This window comes from Rhinatrema bivittatum, chromosome 1 (genome assembly GCF_901001135.1).
Source record: "Rhinatrema bivittatum chromosome 1, aRhiBiv1.1, whole genome shotgun sequence".
NCBI lineage: Eukaryota > Metazoa > Chordata > Amphibia > Gymnophiona > Rhinatrematidae > Rhinatrema > Rhinatrema bivittatum.
Genome location: NC_042615.1, coordinates 38820570 through 38840475, shown reverse-complemented (window position 1 = coordinate 38840475; position 19906 = coordinate 38820570). Strand labels below are relative to the sequence as shown.

Below are 19906 nucleotides of genomic sequence, written 5' to 3'. Positions count from 1 at the left end.
GAAATGTTCACAACGGTTAAGGCAAACTTGAATGTCGCCCCCACGGGTATCCTTCTGGAGCTGTTCCAAAACTGACCAGCGCAGATCTGTAAAAGTATGTCCAATTTGGAGACAATGTTGAACAAGGGGCGCAGTCAATTTGCCAGTTTTAATACAACTTCTGTGTTCGATCAATCTAGTCCTGATTTTCCTCTTTGTGCGACCCACATAAATCTTGTCACAAGGACACTGGATCACATAAATGACACAATCGGATTCACAATCCATCAAGGCTGTCTGAGGCACTACCAAGTTTGAATTTGGCAATTTCCATTGGGTACCTGTGGTAGCTAATGCACACATTTCACATCTCCCACAAGTCTGGTGTCCCCCTGTGGTAGAAATCGTGCGTTTGGATTCGAACACAGACCGCACCACTAGGTCCCGTATATTTGATGCTCGTGAGAAGGCAAACCTTGGGCTGGAGTCAAAAACACTGTGCAAAGCAAGAACTTGCCAATGGGATCTCACAATCTTCACCACCTCATTACTACGGGAAGAATACCGCAGGACACATGTCAAATCCTGACTAAAAGGTTTTTGCTGATATTGAAGCAATAAGTCCCGATTCGCAAATAGAGCACGTTTAAAAGATTTCTTAATGACAGATTTAGGATACCCTTTTTGGATAAACCGTTCTTTAAGATCCCCAGCCTGCTTTAAAAAATCTGCCTTGTCAGAGCATATCCTTCTCAATCGAAGGAACTGAGAAATAGGGAAGACCATCTTTGAGCTTTTTGGGATAACTACTAGAATAGTGGAGGAAATGGTTACAATCTGTGGCTTTACGAAATAATGTAGTAGTCAATCTGCAGTCATGCCGCTGGATAAGAATATCTAAAAATGACACAGTACATTGATGGTAATGTGCAGTAAACTGAAGATGGGAATTTTGTTCATTAAGCCACTTCAAAAAATCTACCAGATCTTGTTTGGAAGCCTTCCAGATATACAAGATGTCATCAATATACCGTCGCCAAAGCAAAATCTTTGGAAACCATCTTGATGGATATAGATGCTGAATCTCGAAATTTGCCACATACAGATTGGCAATATCAGGGGCTACCATAGCCCCCATAGCCACCCCTTGTGTTTGAAGGTAAAATACATCATCAAATTTGAAAATGTTTTTAAACAGAACAAGTTTGACCAACTCTAAAAGAAGGCTGGTGGGGGACCCTATGGGGACGGGGTCGAGAATGTAAGATGACTTCCACCAGAACAAAAGCTTTGTCCTGGGGTACAGGACGAAGGTCCTGGGGGTACAGATCTAATCAAAACATGTCTCCTAATCTTATGTGGAAGTAAGAAATTTCTGGAGTGTAGTATATTAACAGCCAAAAAAGGGCAAGAAACATTTTCTATCAAATGTGGAGCTAGCAAAATTGCTTACCTTGTAATAGGTGTTATACCAGGACAGCAGGATGTAGTCCTCACATGAGGGTGACATCATTGATGGAGCCCTATTGCGGAAAACTTTGTCAAAGCTTCTAGAAACATTTGACTGGCCCTGTGAGGCCACTGAGCATGCCCAGCATGCCATGATATTCTCTGCCACAGGGGTCTCTCTTCAGTCTCGTATGTAGCAATAAGCTTTAGCAAAAATAAAATAATAAAAGATAACATACCCAACTCCGCGGGGTGGCAGGTGGGTTTCGTGAGGACTACATCCTGCTGTCCTGGGATAACACGTATTATAAGGTAAGCAATTTTGCTTTATCCCAGGACAAGCAGGATGCTAGTCCTCACATGTGGGTGATTAGCAAGCTTATAGGCTGAGCCATTTTGTAATTAAGCAACATTGCAGTATTGGTAAAAATGAGGCAGCCAAAAATCACAGCAGGTTGGATGTAGAAGGAGTTGGGATTAGACTGGAAACAAGTTCTTTAAAACAGATTGTCCATATGCTGAATCTTGTCGTCCTTCTTTGTCCAAACATTAATTAGCTATGAAGGTGTGAAGAGAACTCCATGTTGCTGCTTTACATATGTCAAGAATTGGCACTGAACGATAGTGTGCTACTGAGGTTGACATTGCTCTTACTGAATGCACTTTTACTCGCCCTTGGAGAGGAAGGCCTGCTTTTTCATAGCAAAACTGTATGCAATCTGCTAACCAGTTGGATAGAGGAAGCCCTGAAGGACCTGGTTGTGGGTCATCGAGGGGTATCCCTTCAGGCCATTCTTCTCAGGGTTTTGGAGGAAGAGCACCGACCACTTCGTCAAATCTCTTCATTAGGAGTTGATATAGTGCTAGTTCTGGATGCCCTGGGTCTCCAGGCGTCATTGGTCATTGGCATCGATGGCATCGGGACCAGCATCGAAGAAGGCATCAGTGTCATCGATGGTCGTGCCGGTATCACTTTAGGTTGTGGTGCCGGCATCGGTGTAGGCACCGGCATAGATGGAATCGTCTATCGGTATCGACGGAGTAGTTGGCTTTGGTGAAACCACCGGCATCGGTAGTAGTACCGGCATCTGTTCGGGAACCAGCATCGGTGTGGACACCGGCATCGGCGAAGGCGCCGGAATGGGCATCTGCTCCTTAAAGGCCTGGAGCACCACTTGTCGGATGAAATCAGACAATTCCTGTGGAACAGCTGGTGCAGGCAGAGCAGCTGAACACGGTGGAGGCGTCGATACTCCTTCCACAGAGCCCTGTGGAGATTCGACTACTGGTGTTTCTTTGCGAGGTGAAGGCCCCGGCATCGAGGATAGCGGTGTTTCCTGAAGTTTTGGCCGCTTAGCGGTCGGTTCCTGTGTGTTTGTGTGTTGATGTCTATGATGATGTTTTGATCGGTGTTCGACCACTGACCTCTTCGATGCTATCGATTGTTATTGGCGATGGATGGTCTCCCGACCCCTCCAGATGGCGTTTTTTCAATATTATTCGTTTTGAGACGCCGGCCGGAGATGATTTTGTCGAGGGAGAAGGCAAGAGCTGTAGATGGAATAGACGTTCCATCTTCTCTTGGCGAAGTTTTCTTCCCTTCAGAGTCATCCCTGCACATTTAGGGCAGGTTGTGACATGTTTGTCCCCCAAAGAAAGGACACACTCGATGTGTGGATCTGTAATGGATATTGTACGATTACAGATAGGACATTTTTTAAATCCGGTAGCCATTTTCAATCGACAGCTGTCAATGAAATGAGAGAAAAAGTTTTTACTCAAGGAGTAAAAACGAGACTACGATTACTCACCAGCCGGTGAAAATCTGAGATGCCGAGTGGGAGAAAATGAATGAGAAAAATAAGTGACTTTTAGTCAGCAAATATTGTGAGAAAAAACTCACAAGGCTCCTGCTCCACGATGCCTACAGCAGCGCGAAAAAACGAAGACTGAAGAGGATCCCTGTGGCAGAGAATATCATGGCATGCTGGACATGCTCAGTGGCCTCACAGGCCAGTCAAAAGTTTCTAGAAACTTTGACAGAAAGTTTTCCGCAATAGGGCTCCATCAATGATGTCACCCTCATGTGAGGACTAGCATCCTACTTGTCCTGGAATAATCAAATTTATATTGCTGTTTGCATTATTTCCAGCAAAATCTCAACTGGCATGCAACATTGTAAAAATGAACGTGAGGGAGCTTCAAACCCCCATATTTTTTGGACCGCATAAGAGTTGAATATTTGAGTTTGGATATTTTCCCAACCATATAAATTGTATAATTAACTAATGCAGACGATCAACATCCTTTGTTTTTAACCATACAAGGAGCATCTGCAACTTATATAATAGCTCGGGCAGAAAAAACATTTTGAATAGGGTGCTTCACTCAAATAGTGAGAGAGGAAGTTCTTTCCAAGCCAAAAGCTGTTCTCCCATTATGCCTTCTATGTTAAGCTATAAATGTATACCTTCAATGCTATGTTGGCTAATGTTCCTTGTTCTAAAGTTTATGTACTTTTGTTTTAATTCTGGAGTCTTTCTTGGGACCCTACCAATGCAGCCCCACCGGTGAAACAAGGCCGTGTTGGGGGGCCTGTACCAATATGAATTATCTTTAAATAAACTTCCAGTGTCTTTGAAAACTTTACCTGTCTTTTTGGAGTATCTAATGACTGAACAGTTAATATTCATTCACACATTTTTTTTGTCTTTGGGTCAGTAGTTTGCCCGCCTTATTTGCCTGTCAGAACTGGAGACTTTTATATTGCATCACTGTATATGTTGGATCTCCCTTTGATATAATAAATGATTCAAGGACTTCCTAACCAAGTCTATCTGTTGTTGAATTTCTAATTAGAAAGAGTAAATATGTTTCTTCCTTAGGACTCTTAACTAGTTATGGAGCTGAAAAATGTCTTTATCCCTAGTCTTATTTTTGTGAGCTGTATAAACTATAATATGGCCTCAAAGCACTGCCTTTTCTGCATTCCAAAAAAATTACCTGAAATATCAGTTTTATTAAGTTCCACATAGTCTTTCCATTTATGCTTCAGGTATTCACTAAAATCTTTATCATGATATAAGGATGGATGCAATCACTATTGATAAGCAGCTGCCTTAGAAGAATGAACAGAAAGCTCATGCATAATAGGAGCACGATCTGATACAGTGAATGTATCAATCAATATATGCTGCACAGACTTTTGTTTACAAAGTTGTAGAGACTAGATAATAATCAATTCATGATTATGATTAAAAAGTAAAATCCAATTCAATAGAGTGGAGTAAACACCAAACATCAAGCAGTTGGGAGTTTTTTTTCATAATGAAATGTGACTCTTCAATCAGTTTATATGGGCATTTTGTTTGAATAGGTTTGGTATCAAATTCTGGGCAGATCAGCAAATTAAAATCTCCCCGTATAATCAACTTGTGTTGTATGAATTGTCATAATTCAGCAACCAGGTTGGAAAAGAAAGATTGAGTAAATATATTTGGGGCATATACTTTGCATAAAACCAACTTAAAGTGTGCTATAGATCCACTTAGAATAAAAAATTGGCCTTCTTTATCAATACTTTTTTTTTTCCAGCACAAAGGAACACTTTATCTGTATTAAAATAGCAATGCCATGCTGCCTACTGATATATGTTGCATAGTGACGTTGCCTCACCCAATCTTGCCTAAGTTTCCCATGCTCTTTATCACTAAGTTGAGTTTCTTAAAGGCGTGCAATATAGGCTTTAGCCTTTTTAAAGAGAATATCTTTTCTTTTGATTGGGGGAGTGAATAAGCATCCACATTAAGGAATATTATCCTTAAATCAACCACATTTTATCCAATAATTACTCCTGGGGGAATTCTGCACTACTATGAAATGCAGAATTTGCGCAGAATTCCCCATCTGCGCAGAATTGCCAAATTCTGCGCAGAAAATAGCAGAGACGACCCCGGCATGCCATGAACGGAGCGCATCCCGTGGCACATGCTCCGTTCGCGGCGAAGATGAAGGCCCAGCGCACCGTTCACAGCACACAGGGGGCCTTCCCTTTTCGCGAACGGAGCGCATCCCGCGGCATGCCGGTGACAGAGAATGTGTGTCGGGGAGGGTGAAAGAGAGCAGGAGGGTGTGAGAGAGAGCATGGGAGGTAAGAGAGGGTGGGTGGGGGGATGCTTGAGTGTGGGTTTCAGAGAGAGGAAGCCTATGTGAGGGGAGGGAGATGCCAGTGAGAGACAGCATGATTGGTAAGAGAGGGAGTGGGGGGATGCTTGAGTGTGGGTTTCAGAGAGGGAGCCTATATGAGGGAAGGGTGTGAGAGAGAGCATGGGAGGTAAGAGAGGGTGGGTGGGGGGGATGCTTCAGTGTGGTGTTTCAGAGAGAGGGAGCCTATATGAGGAGATTGTGAAGAAGTGTGTATGTGTGTGAGAGACTGGGAGTTCATGTGTATGAAAAAGGGGTCGTGTGTGTGAGGGTGCTAGCTTGTGTGAAGGGATTGTGTATGTGTGAGCCAGAGCCTGTGTGAAGGGCTGCGTGAGAGAGAGACATAGGTAGCCTGAATGAGGATGTATGTGTGAGAGAGAAAGGAAGATTGAGTGGGTGTCTATGCAAGAGAGAGGGCCCTGTATGTGGGGATGTGTGTGTGCGAGAGAGTGAGGGAGTCTGAATGAGGGTGTGTGTATGTGGAAAGGGACACTCTTACAGTGAATTTCTAGGGAAATTCTGCTCAAAATATTTAAAATTCTGCAACTTTACCTTTTTCTGTAATAATTTAAAATGTAATTACTTAAAGATTAACAAACAAAGAAGCAGAACACCTCTCTATTAAATGGCGCCGAAGCGTCAGAGACGCTTCGGCGCCATTTTCAAAATTATTGGCTGAGACAGTGTTTGTCCGGAAGGGATTGAAGAATATTGGCCGCTTCATGCAAAATACGTTTGAGAAACATCCCCTGAAGAAGATTGTTTTTTACAATCGAAACATGATTCATTTTATTTATTTATTTATTTTTAATTTTTATATACCACTCATGTCGGGAATGATTGCATTAATATTTCACTGAGCATGGCTAAGTATTCCTTTCTCTAAATTTGTTATTTGAAAGATTTTTAACTTTGGTGAGAAGTGCAATTTTGGTTTCACATTTAAACCTTTTTTAGGGTGATTTGAAAATAAATATTGGGATAAAAAACACTAAAAGATTAGAATAAAATCTAGTATAAGCAAAATGACAATAAATGATTGAACATTACATCTTGCTTTGTAAGCTGATTAAGGCTTGCGGCCCATTGTGAGGCGAGAGGCCGCAGATTGAAATTTCAAAGCAAAGATCTTTATGATATTGTCATTTGCTATTAGTTAGTTGCAAATTTTGTGGATTGGACGTTTGATCCTTCTCCCTCTCTTCGATTGGTTTTTGATTACTTAAAGATTGTCATGTAAATTGTGTTATTTTGACCAATATAAAGTTTGTAGAATTTTGCAGAATGTTTAGCTTTTGTGCACAGAATTTTAAATTTTTTGGCGCAGAATTCCCCTAGGAGTAAATAATGGAATAAAGAGAAAGTATAGTTCAGCATTTTGAAAATAATTTAGATGTTGCTGAGCCTCAATATCCCAATTACCTTGATACCAGAAAGATATACCAATCAGGTTCCACAAACCACCACAGATTTCCTACTCTCAAGTAACCAAAACATAAAACATTTTTCTCTTTCAAACATGCACATCCAGAAGACACACAATCAACCAAAGCAGCTGTTTCATGCTCAAACCAATTGGCACCATTGCTTCCATTATCACACTATCATCAGTCACACAACACAAAATTCCCCAACACCTAAAAACACAAATAATAAGTCATCTTTGCTGCAAAGGTCTGTATCTTCAACATTCTTCTGGTTTCTTCAACATTCTTCTGGTTTCTTCATTCCATGAAGATATACCCACTAGGTCTTTCGTAAATGTCCTGTTGGTCACCTGTTATTAGGCGTATAGCATAGTTAAAATAAATTGGTAAGTATACAATATAGAACAGCTAAGAAAAACATAGCAATTGAAAGATAAAGGCTGCAAATACAATAATAAAACAAAATATGACATTATAAGAACAAAAAGAATCATTCATTGAGTTCCATAACTCCCTTACAGGAAATATTTGTACAATCTTGCTGACAAGAATTACTTAAAACAAGAATCAAAAAAGAAGAATACACAGGCAATACTATGAAAAGCATATTGTTCACTGATATAGTACAAGACTTGCCATAGATCAAGAACAAGTATTCCTTATAATTAGAACTTGAGTAATCATTAAGCAAATGACATAAAAGTTTCTTCTTAAAAAAATATGTATATGAAAAATAAAATATCCTAAGAACTAATGTCATTTAATTAGATACCGGTAAATCTCTGATCAATTGTAAAGAGGTCCAAAAAGAAAAACGCCCTACCAGTCAGCTGCCTTTAATCAAAATTTCTAATAAAATGTGCTGAATGAAAAAAAAAAACAGAAAAATCATCATGCACATCATGCACATCACAGGCAGGAAGTCCATATCCACTCTTGAAAAAGACACTGCATCACAATCATTAGGGAAAGAAAATGGCCACTCCTAATAAAGATACATTAAGACAAAGACGGCAGTGAAGGATGAAATCAGAAGCAGCACATCAAATTAGGTAGGTAGGTGTTCTCAAGATCATATATAAGAAAAAAATACATTACCAGTTAGATGCCAGCTGAAAGAACTGAAAAACAAATAGCTCATATTTCTTTGCAGGAACTCACAAAACTGAAGAAGCATTTAGTTGTTCTAGAAGCTTGTTCGCTTGGTCTATCGACAGCACTATATTGGCTTTACCATTATTAAACACTTTGAGTTTTACTGTATACTGTAAAGAGAACTTTAACCCCTTGCGGTATAATTCAGCATAAATGGGAAAAAAAAGATCTTCTATTTTCAGAGAGTTTTTCGGAATAGTCATTAAATAATCAGATCCGAGAGCCTTTATATTGCAATGGATTTGAGCTGTGTTTCTTTTTATATGCAGTAAGTCTCATTTTATCAGCAAATTTTAAAATTCTCACCACCACAGATCTCGATTTATCACTATTTTGTAAGGGTCGGCTGAATCTATATACTTTCTCCACCACGATAGGTTCCATCTCAAGGGAAAGGGCCAAAACCTACAGTAATCATACCTGAACCAGATGAATTAAATTCAGGTCTTTTACTTTTTCAGGGACACCAACTGGTTGAAGGTTATTTTTTCTATTCCTATTTTCTTGATCTTCCAGGCATTCTTCTGAGATCACATTTTCATTCTTTATGGCTGTTACCTCTATCTCCATGTGATCTGTTGTCATTTCTTGCAATAGCACACGATTCTCTATACCATCAATATGGCTTTTGTGTTATTCCATGCTGTCCTTCAGTTCATCTATCGATAATTGTAATTTGTTTAACTTGTCTTCAAGAACCTCTGAGCCATTTTTCAAAATTTCTTTAATGTGTTCAGCTTTAAGTTCCTTCATCACTGTTTCAAATTTCGATACCATTTTCACTTCAACATTCTTGCTTTTGTCTCTTGTTGCTCTTGGTGTTTTGATGGACATAACAAAATTACCATTGGCAATATCAGCAAATTATTTGGATAAAAATTGCATTAGATTTACAGCAAGAAGACCAAGTTTAGACATGAAAAGAGCTTGGCCCGGCTGGAACACCTCTTCTGTGAGACTTCTCAGCACCATGAATCACCAAAAGTCTCAGAAAAGAGAATCTTGGTTCAGATGGACAATAAGATGGCCATGTTATAAATAAACGAAGGAAGCACAAGTTCGAACACCCTCTGGGAAAAGATCCTAAGGATCTGATTGTGGGTTTATAATCACTATTATTATCTCCAGGCAACTTCTGGGCATCCAGAATGTGCTTGCAGACAAGCTCAACAGAATCCATCAACCGCATGAGTGGAAAATCTCTTCCAATGTTGGAAAACCCCGGTAATCGACCTGTTCATGTCTGAGATATAATTGCGATGGAGAAGGTACAGAGAAGGGCTACCAAAATGATAAGGGGAATGGAACAGCTCCCCTATGAGGAAAGACTAAAGAGGTTAGGACTTTTCAGCTTGGAGACGAGACGGCTGAGGGGGGATATGATAGAGATGTTTAAAATTATGAGAGGTCTAGAATGGGTAGAAGTGAATCGGTTATTTACTCTTTCGGATAGTAGAAAGACTAGGGGGCACTCCATGAAGTTAACATGGGGCACATTTAAAACTAATCGGAGAAATTTCTTTTTTACTCAACGCACAATTAAACTCTGGAATTTATTGCCAGAGGATGTGGTTAGTGCAGTTAGTATAGCGGTGTTTAAAAAAGGATTGGATAAGTTCTTGGAGGAGAAGTCCATTACCTGCTATTAAGTTCACTTAGAGAATAGCCACTGCCATTAGCAATGGTAACATGGAATAGACTTAGTTTTTGGGTACTTGCCAGGTTCTTATGACCTGGATTGGCCACTGTTGGAAACAGGATGCTGGGCTTGATGGACCCTTGGTCTGACCCAGTATGGCATTTTCTTATGTTCTTATGATGTCAGTTCATTCTATTCCATGAGACCAAGCAGCTGTAGGTCAGCTCCCAATTCTTTTGCGCTAAAGTGTTGGTCCACTCTACACATACCCTTCAGTTCCACTCATTGACAGAACTGCCCAGAGGATTCTTCAGGATAGGGCAGGGTTATACTCATAGCCCTGGTTTGGCTTTGTCAGGAATGATATCCTTACCTTCTCCATCGCTTCAGCGTCCAATAGAGTTGGAGCTATCTCTGACTCTCATCACTTAAGAGGATGTTGAAAGCACAGTAGTATTCTCCTTGCTGCTTCCCAGGCTTGTGTTAGGCATTCTGATCTCATCAAGAAAACCTTCCACCAGGAAGTCTTACAGTTTCAGGTGGAAGAGATTCTATGCGTGACGGAAATCCAGTCATCTGGCCCAAGAGACTTTCCCCAATACATCTTCTTCCCTTCATCATCAGGAGTGAACATTTCTGTCAAGGAACATTTCAGTGCCATTGTAGCTTATCAGCAGGTGAACAGATCATCTATCTTCATCCTTTTGTGCAAACGTTCATGAAGAGACTGTTGCATGCCAAACCTCCAGTCAGTAAACCACCAGTACCATGGGACTTTAATATGGTTCTGGTTCATCTCATGAGACATCCCTTTCAATTTCTTGAGTCAGTGGGCTTGAGGTTTCTCATCTGGAAGATGCTGTTTCTCATGGCCATCACTTAAGTATGTAGAGTGAGAAAATTATAGCTCTTTGTCTCTTATTTGCCAAACCTTCATTTTTTTCACAATAGAATTGTTCTACATATTCATCCTTAATTTCTTCCAAGAGTGGTAGCTGCCTTCCACAGTCAATCATGCTGCCTACATTCTTTCTAAAATCACATGCATGCAAAGGAAAATGACTCTTCACTCTTTATATTGAAAGAGTCTTAAGAGGTACTTTTCAAAGGAGTTGTGCATGTAAATGTAATATTATCGCAGCAATTTTCAAAAGGCATTTACCTGTGTAAGTGCACTTAACGCGGGTAAATCCTTTGGACAATTCAATGGCATGTATTGTGGCAATTTTCAGAAGCCCACTTATAAGGGTAAAGTGCATTTACATGTGAAAAACACAGTTTTAAGTATGTAAATGCTTTTGAAAATCAGGCCCTTAGTGTATTATTAACATAGAATAAAACCTCACTATCAAGCTTCTCAGATGTTCATGTCCTTTGATCCCAGCATGTTGGGAAGGGCAATAGCCAAATGGACTCTTTAACTGCTTATAGACTCTGTTAAGACTCATCAAGTATGAGCCATGGCGTCTTCCGTGGTCATCTGAGGGCCATTTCTGTGGAAGACATCTGCAAAGTTGCTGCTAGGTTGTCGATTCATACCTTTATGTTCCACTACTGTCTGGATAATATGGCCCTGTTGCGAGCGGAGGAGCGGTTGCCTGCTTAAGGGAGATTGTGAGCCCTTGGGCTACGGTGCGGCTCAGGGAGGAGCCCCAAGACACACCGTGGAAGGTGAGTGTGTTCAGGCATGGGCAGATCAGGAACAAAGCTGGACCAGAAACAAGGCAAGGGACATCAGGAAATGGAACAAGGCAGGCTCAACCCTCCACTGGGCCTACAAGCACCAGTGAGACCCAGCAACGCAATGCTGGTCTCAGGAGTAGCCCTCCGGCCACTCTGTAGCCCTTCTGGACCCGCTGCTTGGGAACGATGAGTGCATGAGGCCAGACGGAGGTTGAGGTCAGGAACAAGATGAGACATGGAACTTGGAAGACTCAGAAGAAGACTCAGGATACTTGGAAGACTCTGACAAGGTTTCAGGATTCAGGCACTAGTACAGGTTGAGTACTGCACCGCAGTGCACCCTACACAGCTGCCCATGGCTGGTCGCAGACCACACCGGAAGCGAAGCAGACTCCAGGCGAGACAGTGGAAACTTGGAACTGGAATCATGTCAAAGATTCAGGAGAGGCCTGCACTGAGGCGGGCCCTACACAGCCGCCTGTGGCTGGTTGCAGACCACACTGAAGCGGAGCAGGTTCTAGCTTGAGTCTTGGGCATGGACGGAAGCAAGCACAAGGTACTCCGAAGACCGAGAACAGGATTCAAGACTCTGATTTCAAGATTCAGGATTCAAGACTCTGAACTCGGATTCAGGGACAGACCTCAGAATTAAAAACAAGAAGCCTTCCGGAGACTTGCGCTGTAGGCATGAAGACAGGCCATGTGCCATGAAGCGCTCTACACAGCCCCCCATGGGCTGGTCACTGACCACGAAGGTGGCACACCAGGAAAGATGAGCTAGTAAGGAACCTGAAAGCAGGACAAGAAGCGGAGACGAGGACATCAGGACCAGGACTGGAACATGGGACATCAGGAACTTCAGGGACATGGAACATTAGGAACTTCTGGACATGGAACATCAGCCCTTCTGGACAAGGAACAGGCAACGAAGGAGCTCTGACGAGGAACAAGACCAGGAACATCAAGAACATGGAACACGGAACCATCTGGACAGGAGCAGACCAGGGAAGAACTTGACCGGAGAAGAGGAACATGGACGCCATGGAACAGATTTGAAGGCCCCAAGGAAGTGAAACTGAGCCATTTTATAGAGCTGGAAGAAGAAGCAGACTGATGATGACATCCGGTGGGGCCGCGGGCTTTTCCCACCACTGGCCTTTAAATAACATGAAGAGGCACGCACCTGCGCCTAGAGGGCCTACAGGAAGATCGGCGTTGGCAGCGTCCCAGCTGCGAAGGAGCAAGGCTGAAGGCGGCTTCCTGCCATGAAGACAGGAACAGCAGCGGCGTCCTGCCGCAGAATGGAGGGATCCTGGTGGTGGCTTTCTCACCACGAAGGTGGGTCAGCAGCGGCAGCTTCTGCTGCACAGGTGTACAGCGGCAGTTTGTTGTGGTCCAGGCCGCACGAAGAGGTCCTGCGGCATTGGCCAGGCCAGGAAGAGGGCAGCGGCAACGGTGACATCGGGCTGGGGAGCAGGGCATCCATCACAACACAGCATCGGACAGCGGTGAGTGGAGGGCCTTCTTGCGGGATGGGCTCTGCGAGCAGGATCATAACAGTCCCAAAGGGACAGTATTGGGTTTGTGGCATATTGTGGATTCTTGGTTGAAGTGGCGATGACTCCTCCCACGGGGATGGGCCCCGTGGGGAACCACAGCGATAGGCTAGACTCTAGTAAGCAGACACTGAGGGAAGAAAGCTTTATTGTACTGCTGATGTAAGTTGAATCTTCCTTCAAGGAAGGGATAGAACTGTAGGCCAGCGATATCTCAGAAAGCTCAGACAGTCTCTATAGATGATGGTCTCACCCAGATATAGCAAGGTTGGGTAGTGTTCCGCAGCGTGGGATAAGCCGAACCTGAAGGGTGGAATAAGGAGAGCTGGAGCGTAGCGATACTCAGAGTGGCAGTGCTGGTAACTTCCTTGGTAGAAGAATGGAGAGAGGGACCCGAGGTCCGAGGTGCAGGATACCCTGAGCAAGATAGGCCCTCGAGGAGCGAGTACCTAGGAGCACCGAAGGATCCTGAAAGAAAGTAGATAGGACCCCCAAGGAGCGGGTGTCCCAGGTTAGGTAGTTGAACCCCGAAGGGCAGATAAAAGCGAGAGGCCCCCGAGGAGCGGGTACCCAGAGCTTCCGTTGGAGCGAGTTACCCTGAAGGATAGAGAGGAATCAAAGCGAGCAGCTTAGAAGCGGTCAGAGTAGCAAAACGGAAGTCCTTGCTAACTCGTTGGGCTATTGCGGAGCAGAGGTTTAAATACCTGGAGGTACTGACGTCACGTGGTGGGGACATCCCTGAGGTTCCCGTCAAAAGCGTAGGTGGTGTGTGCGCGCGTGCCTAGGAGGCCTCAGGAAGAAGCATGGTGGATGGGGATGCCCATGCTGTGTCGGAGACACCGAGGGTTTCGGCAATCAGCAGTGGAGGCAGCCATCCTTCCCAGGGAGGAGGAAAAGGGTAGAAGAGAGGTGAGGCAGAGCAGTTGCAGCCATCTGCGACCGATGGACGCAACAGACAGTACCTTTTGACAAGCAGTTCTGCATAGCCTATTCACCCAGTAATTTAATCTCCACTGAGTGGAATCTAGGTTGTCTATCTGTTAATTGCTCCACAAGGCAATCCTTATTTTGAGACTGCTTACTGGTTATGAATGACTTAATCTTGCTTGTCAATTAAAAAAGCAAAATTGCTTACCTTTAATGGGGATTTAACCATATATGTATTACTCGCCTGCCTCACTGGAGAATCAATTCCTTTACTTAAGCTTAAGCTCTGGAAGAAACTGAGGGGTTCATGAGGCAGCGGCCACACCCATCCAGAAACACTTCTGATCCCTGAGAACTAAGTCCATGTCAGCACTGTCAGATGATGTTACCCACTGGTTATGGCTGATTTATCCTGCTATCTATGGAGAACCCCTGTTACAGGTAAGCAATTTTACTTTTCACTTCATGCACAATCAAACTGTGGAATTTGTTGCCAGAGTACATGGTCAAAACATCTAACATAGCTGGTTTGAAAGGAGTTTGGTCAAGTTCCTAAAGAAAAAGTCCAAAAACAGTTATTAACCAGGTAGCCTTGGGAAACCCACTTCTTATCTCTGAGTGCAACAAGGAATGGATCTGCCAGGTACTTCTTAGTGACACAGATTGGCCACTGTCGGAGATGCTAGGCTTTGATGGTCCTTTGATCTAACTTAGCATGGCACGTCTTATGTTCTTATGACCTTAGAAAGTTCACCTAGCTTTTTTTTTTTTCCGTATTGCACAAACAAGCCTGGATTGCTGTGTCAAAGCAAACCTTGTCTAATTGGATAGCAGATTACATATCAGTAGATTATGCTCAAGCAGTTTGACCTTGGTAAGGCATGTCAAAGCCCATTACATCAGGGCTATGGTTGTGTTGGTAGTCCATCTGAGGTTAACCTGCATTGAAGGGATTTGCAAGACTGTGTCATGGAGTTTAAGCTACACATTTACATGCCATTACTTTTTAGATAGTGACTCCTGATGCAGCTACAGGTTTCAGCAGTTCATTCTTAAGGCTCTTTTCAAGGATTTGAGCCCAACTTCAGCCCCACCAAGGACCTATTTTAATATATTTTTGGGTTTGCTTTCAGTTACTAAAGAAAAAGAGAAGGGGGCATCCTAACCCACCAAAAAATAGTTGTTCTGCCCTCTTGGTGGGTTTGTTTTACTCTTTTTCTTTGTAGTTATACATTTATGACTATATTGTTGCAACCCACCTAGTATTTTAGATAAGCGGGCTATACATATTTAAAAAATAAATAAATATAACATTTAGCTAGGGAATGCCATCTGTGAACTGCTTGTCTTCAGAGAAAATAAGGTTGCTTACCTGGAAGAAGTGTTCTATGAAGACAGCAGTTCACTACGCACACAAACCCCTAGCGTTTCCTTGATGGCCCACAATGTACTAACCTCGACAACCTTGATTTGTCCTATATGTTATTAATTCACCCTTAAACCCTCCCCCATACTCCAATTTTCTGATCCACTATTCCCCCTATCCACTATCCACTGTTCCCTCCCCCGCGTCCACCCTCCGACTCCCCCCCCCCCCCCCCAGTTCCCCATCTCAATCGAGACTATTATACGCTTGATTTGGTTTTAACGTTGATGGCTTTTTTGCATACATCTTGTATAAGAAGTTTACTTTTAATACCTTGTTGCCAAAAAGGTTTTAAATATTCTTCGTTCTATGTAATGCTCACAAGCTCTCTTATTTGTACTATGTTCTTCGTTCCATGTAATGCTCTTAGGCAAGTTTATTTTTTCACTGTAAACCGGTTTGATTTGCATCCAATGCAAGAAGATCGGTATATAAAAAACCAAAAATAAATAAATAAATGTTCCCCTTCTAGAGTTCATCTCATTAGATTAATTACAAAACTGAGGCATACTTGATGATTGTGAGTGTATAGGAACTACTGTGCATACTCAGAAAAGGTCTAGAAATTTCCAAGAAAGCTATGGAAATCATTGTCTTTAAGATGATATCACCCTTGTGTGTGACTGATGAATTACTATCTACCTATTATAGATAAGCAACTTTGCTTTTGCATAAGATTGGAAAAAAGCATTAAACAATCCTAAAAAGTCGCTTAATGTCCCCCACAACCAATGAAAACGAATTTCATAAGTATGCCTGAAAATGTTCTGAAAGTTCTCAAGATGTATTTATGATACAATGAAAAGGTTTGCTTGAGTTTGGTGTTTATGGTATGCTATGCTGTTTCAAGGATTTGCAAAACATTTTTACAGGTACAATGAACTTAAGTCCCCTTCTTTTAAATTTCATTTTATTTTAGAAGATGTTACAAAGTGGAAAGCACTCAATCTTACCAGCAGGATCCCTTTACCATTCATAAATATCTACTTCTACTTGCCTCACCTGCTGGAGCAAGAAGACAGTCTGCAACCAAATATAATTTTTACTGAAGGAAGAACAGGAGGTGAGAGAAGAAAATGTATATAATTTTTGTTACGATAATTTGTCTAAAAAAAAAAAAAATAAATCTGAGTTGCAGGGTGTAAACTGTAAATCAGAACATTGCACGCTGAGTAGTAGGAGGCGCAAGATCAGATCTCCTGTTGTCCAAGGCAACATCCAGCAGAGAAAGTAAAGATGATTTTCTCTGTATGAGCAACCCTTGCTAGCACTTGAGTTTCAGAGGAGGCTTCTTTTTCAGCCGTCATACAACAAAGAACTGTAAAAATTGATGGTGGATAAAGACTGCCAGTTCCACCAACAAAAGGATCTGAGTCAAATATAAAGGGAGAAAATAAAGAGAAAAATTAAGAGAAAAATTCAGTTCGTGATAAGAAAAAATGAAGTGACTTATTTTTAATAGAAATCCCAATTTTCCTTATAAAAATGATTGTTTTTAGGGGGTCATTTACATAGCTGGGTTAGGCATTTAACATGTTATTTTTCCCTCTGATAACATAAGTATGGTAATGAACTGCTTTGCATATAAATGCATGCACAGCAGCTCATTACTCGGCAATCTCAGGTAAATAAAATAACTCCTTGCCTGAAAAATCACAAGCCGTGTTATTTTCTGAAAAGTTAGCTACAAATCTAAAGTTGCAGCAAACTTTCATTGGGAGCATTAAGACACTAATACCCATCCTGATGCTCTCGGAGCAGTAATTTAAAGGACTGTAGCGGCCTGAATTACACCCTCTCCCAGTATTGCTCAAATTCCTGGGGGTCTCTCAAGAGCCCCATTCCATCCACCTCCCACCCCATGAGATGGCCAAAGTAAGCAGAAAAACGTTTTTCATCAAAAGTAAGGCCCTGGGTGTAGGCCCCACCCTCCTAAAGCCCTCCTCTTTTTAATTCCTTCCAGAGCTTGTCTCTCCACCACCAACATTTCATTCATTATCAAAATCTCCCTTATGGCCTAGTGGGGGCCTGGAGTGCCTCCTGTGGTTTCAGGCCTGGTGCTGCCATTTTTCAACCTACCATTGCCTGTATCATGGGAGCCACCTGGGAGGTTTCAGTAAGGACAAGGGGGGTTGTGGAAGTGAGCTAGAGTGGGGGGTATGGAGGGGTGCACCAGGAAGGTTTAAACCAAAGGGGAGAGGGTGGGGCTTGCACCAGGGCTTTCTGTTTAAAACTTTTTTTTGCTTATTTTGGCCATCTAATGGAGTGGTAGAAGGTGTGAGACAGGGGATCTTGAGAGACTCCCAGGGGTTTGGGCGATACTGGGGAGATGGGCTATTTGGGCTGCTATAGCTCTTTAAGAAGATTGTAGCCTTGGGCTGTGAGGGCACCATTATGTGGCATATTTTATGGAGCTACTAACCCATGATATTTTACCTTTGGGGAAAATACTGCAAAGTTTACTAAATTGCGGTACTCTATCGGGGTGTAGTAAATCCTGCGGTATTTCTCCCCCTTCCCCCCCCTCCAGGGAAAATACTGTAGCTTAGTAAATGACTACCGTAATTTGCTATTACAAGTATTTGTGCTCTCTTTTGTTTTCCATTGCACTAATGCTTGTGAATTAGTTGATGAACCCCAAGAAGGAAACTGGTGCACAAAATAAGAGCTGGCACATGGCATTAAGGGGTGATCTAGGACAGTACTGTTGGAATATCACTCTGTAGTGTCCTCTGTTGATACTGTTTTTGTTGCGCTTGCCAGCTGCAGGGGTCCGTGACCGGCATCCCTCACCTTGGGCCCCATCGGGCTGTTCTGCCATGCTCCCTGTCTTGGCCGTCTGCACCGCTGCCGGCGCCAATGCTGCACCAGTCCCCCCACGCGATCCTTTTTGGTTTTTAAAGGTGGTGGGAAATCTTTCCGCGGCCCTTACTGATGACGTCAGGAAAGGGGACTATTTAACCCCTGCCTGATCATTAGGTTCTCGCCTCAGCAACAGGTCCCGCTCTGGTTTAGTGTTGCTTTTCCTACTCTGTGTGTTCCTGCTCCTGCCTGCTCCTGTTCCTGCTCAGTGTGTTCCTGGTCCTGCATTGCCTCTCCTCTGTGACTGCTCACTTGGATTCTGACTTTGCTTTGTCCCTGGATTCCGCATTGCTTGCCGCCTGCCCACGACCTTTGGTTCGCCTGACTCAGCCTGCAATCATCGTAGGTCTTATCACCCTCTGGAGACCCATGCCTAAGTTCAGCCGGTCCCAGTCCCCAAGGGCTCAACCTGCGGGGAACGAGGGCTGGTAATGGTGAAGGTCCAGTTGGGTCTCCACTCTGAGCACACCCACCTCCAATGACGAGGACCAACAGGAGGCCTCCTTTCATAGGTAGCATCAACCTCATCTCAGTTAGAGGTCCACTGAACAAAGTTTTCATATAGTTTACTTTTATTTTTTGGCATAGTAGTTCTTTCCTTCATCTTCTTCTAGCTTAATCACCAGAATCCTTATTTTCAACTATCTGGGATTTTTCTCCAATGTTTACATCTCCCCTCCCTTATCCTGTCTAAACATGGTATTCTGAGTAAGGTCATTGCAAAAATGGTATTGAGTCCAGGAACCATGCACTAAGGATCCTTTCAGGATCCTTTCAGAATCCTGTGTCATGGGCTGTAGGGCTTTAAATCCAGCTAGCAGGTATCGCCCTTGTTGACAATCATGAGTCTCTTTCAAGATGCAGAGGACCTGATCTGGGAATCAAACCAGTCCACATAGTTTATTCTTGATACCAGTAGTACACAAAACCTTTATAAAGAGAAAGGGGTAGAAAAAATATTGCTTTGAAAGTATTAAAGTTGCCAGCTGGGGCCATTCAAGCCACCACCAAGGTTTTCTGTCTGTCTAGTTTGGTTTGTTTAAATTTTTAACTTTGGTATTATCTATTGTTAACATGTAAAAACCAAATATGTTTTTAGTTTGTTTTAATTTATGTTGTGTAGAACAGCATATTTATTGCTACTATGAAGTCTGCAGTTGTTTTATATTTTTATAATTGCTTTGTAACCTTAGAACAACATTTATATCAATTCGGTTTTCAAAAATTACACAATACAGAACTTTTACTGTTGTCCTCCTTTGACTCGATCAGATGCAGATTTGAGCAAGCTGCAGCTTCATTATGATACTATTGGACATCTTGGCAACCTTCAACACAATCGACAACAATATCTTAAGAAATCGTTTAAAAGCAATAGGTTTAACTGATAATGTCTTCAATTGGGTTTCTTTGTTTCTTTCTAATCACACATTACAAGTGAAAGTAGAATCCCATACCTCTTCATGGAAATCTATTACAATCTGGAGTCCTTCAGGGTTCTGCATTATCAAGAGTATTATTCAACATTTACGTAACTCCACTTTGTCGAATTTTAGTGAGTTTCAACATTCATTACAGATTATACGCCAATGACATACAA

General features: G+C 42.4%; 1 protein-coding gene across 3 annotated transcripts in view; it reads left to right on the top strand.

The window, feature by feature from the left end:
• Positions 1-19906, top strand: part of MGAT4D (MGAT4 family member D) — a 481639-nt gene that overhangs the window by 147628 nt on the left and 314105 nt on the right. For all 3 annotated transcript variants that reach the window (XM_029596826.1, XM_029596870.1, XM_029596782.1), the window contains one exon: positions 16364-16507. In XM_029596826.1, coding sequence (XP_029452686.1) covers positions 16364-16507 — 144 coding nt within the window. The remainder of the gene's footprint in view (positions 1-16363; positions 16508-19906) is intronic.